Raw genomic sequence first — 556 nt, forward strand, 5'->3', positions numbered from 1 at the left:
GTTCTCTTTTTGGATTCATATTCCAAACGAAAAAACTGAAGTTATAAGGGAGGCAACTATGTGCTCAGACAGTCTGTCAATGACCCACCTTTTTTTCTCTCTCCGTTTTCTTTTTTCCTTTTAAAAATGTATTTATTGCAAGTTGAAAAAAAAACGAAAAGGTCAAGTAAGTGCTGCTGCTGTTCCAAAAAAGGTCACGAGGTCAGAGTTGAAAGTTCTAAGTTCAGATTGAATCCGACCCTCCTCCCAGAAGGTCACCAGGTAGTAAAGAAGCAGGGCTGCCCATCCGATGGGGATCTTCCACAGTCGGGACTCCCCACAAGCTAGAAGAATAGTTTGGGGGCCCCCACAACGAAGCGCCAGCAAGGTCGGCCCCGCTGCTGCCAGCACTGCTGCTCCACTGCCCGAGCCCCGTGGACCCCCCGAAAAGATTCAGAGCCGGTCCCACGGGATCTGACTGGTTCTGGCCGGTTTCCAGCGACTGCCAACCTGCGGCCGGTGCACTCGGGGTTGCTGCAGGTGTAGGGGGCTGAGCTTGTGCCAGGAAGCGGCTGAC

General features: G+C 52.2%; 1 protein-coding gene across 1 annotated transcript in view; it reads right to left on the reverse strand.

The window, feature by feature from the left end:
* Positions 1 to 223: 223 nt before the first annotated feature.
* The window catches only part of TNRC6B (trinucleotide repeat containing 6B), a 210,691-nt gene continuing 210,358 nt past the window's right edge, over positions 224 to 556 (reverse strand). Inside the window, exon 18 of the mRNA XM_006890191.1 lies at positions 224 to 551. Coding sequence (XP_006890253.1) covers positions 224 to 551 — 328 coding nt within the window. The remainder of the gene's footprint in view (positions 552 to 556) is intronic.

The sequence above is a fragment of the Elephantulus edwardii genome, unplaced genomic scaffold (genome assembly GCF_000299155.1).
Source record: "Elephantulus edwardii isolate Elephantulus edwardi_28Jun2011 unplaced genomic scaffold, EleEdw1.0 scaffold00086, whole genome shotgun sequence".
Lineage (NCBI taxonomy): Eukaryota > Metazoa > Chordata > Mammalia > Macroscelidea > Macroscelididae > Elephantulus > Elephantulus edwardii.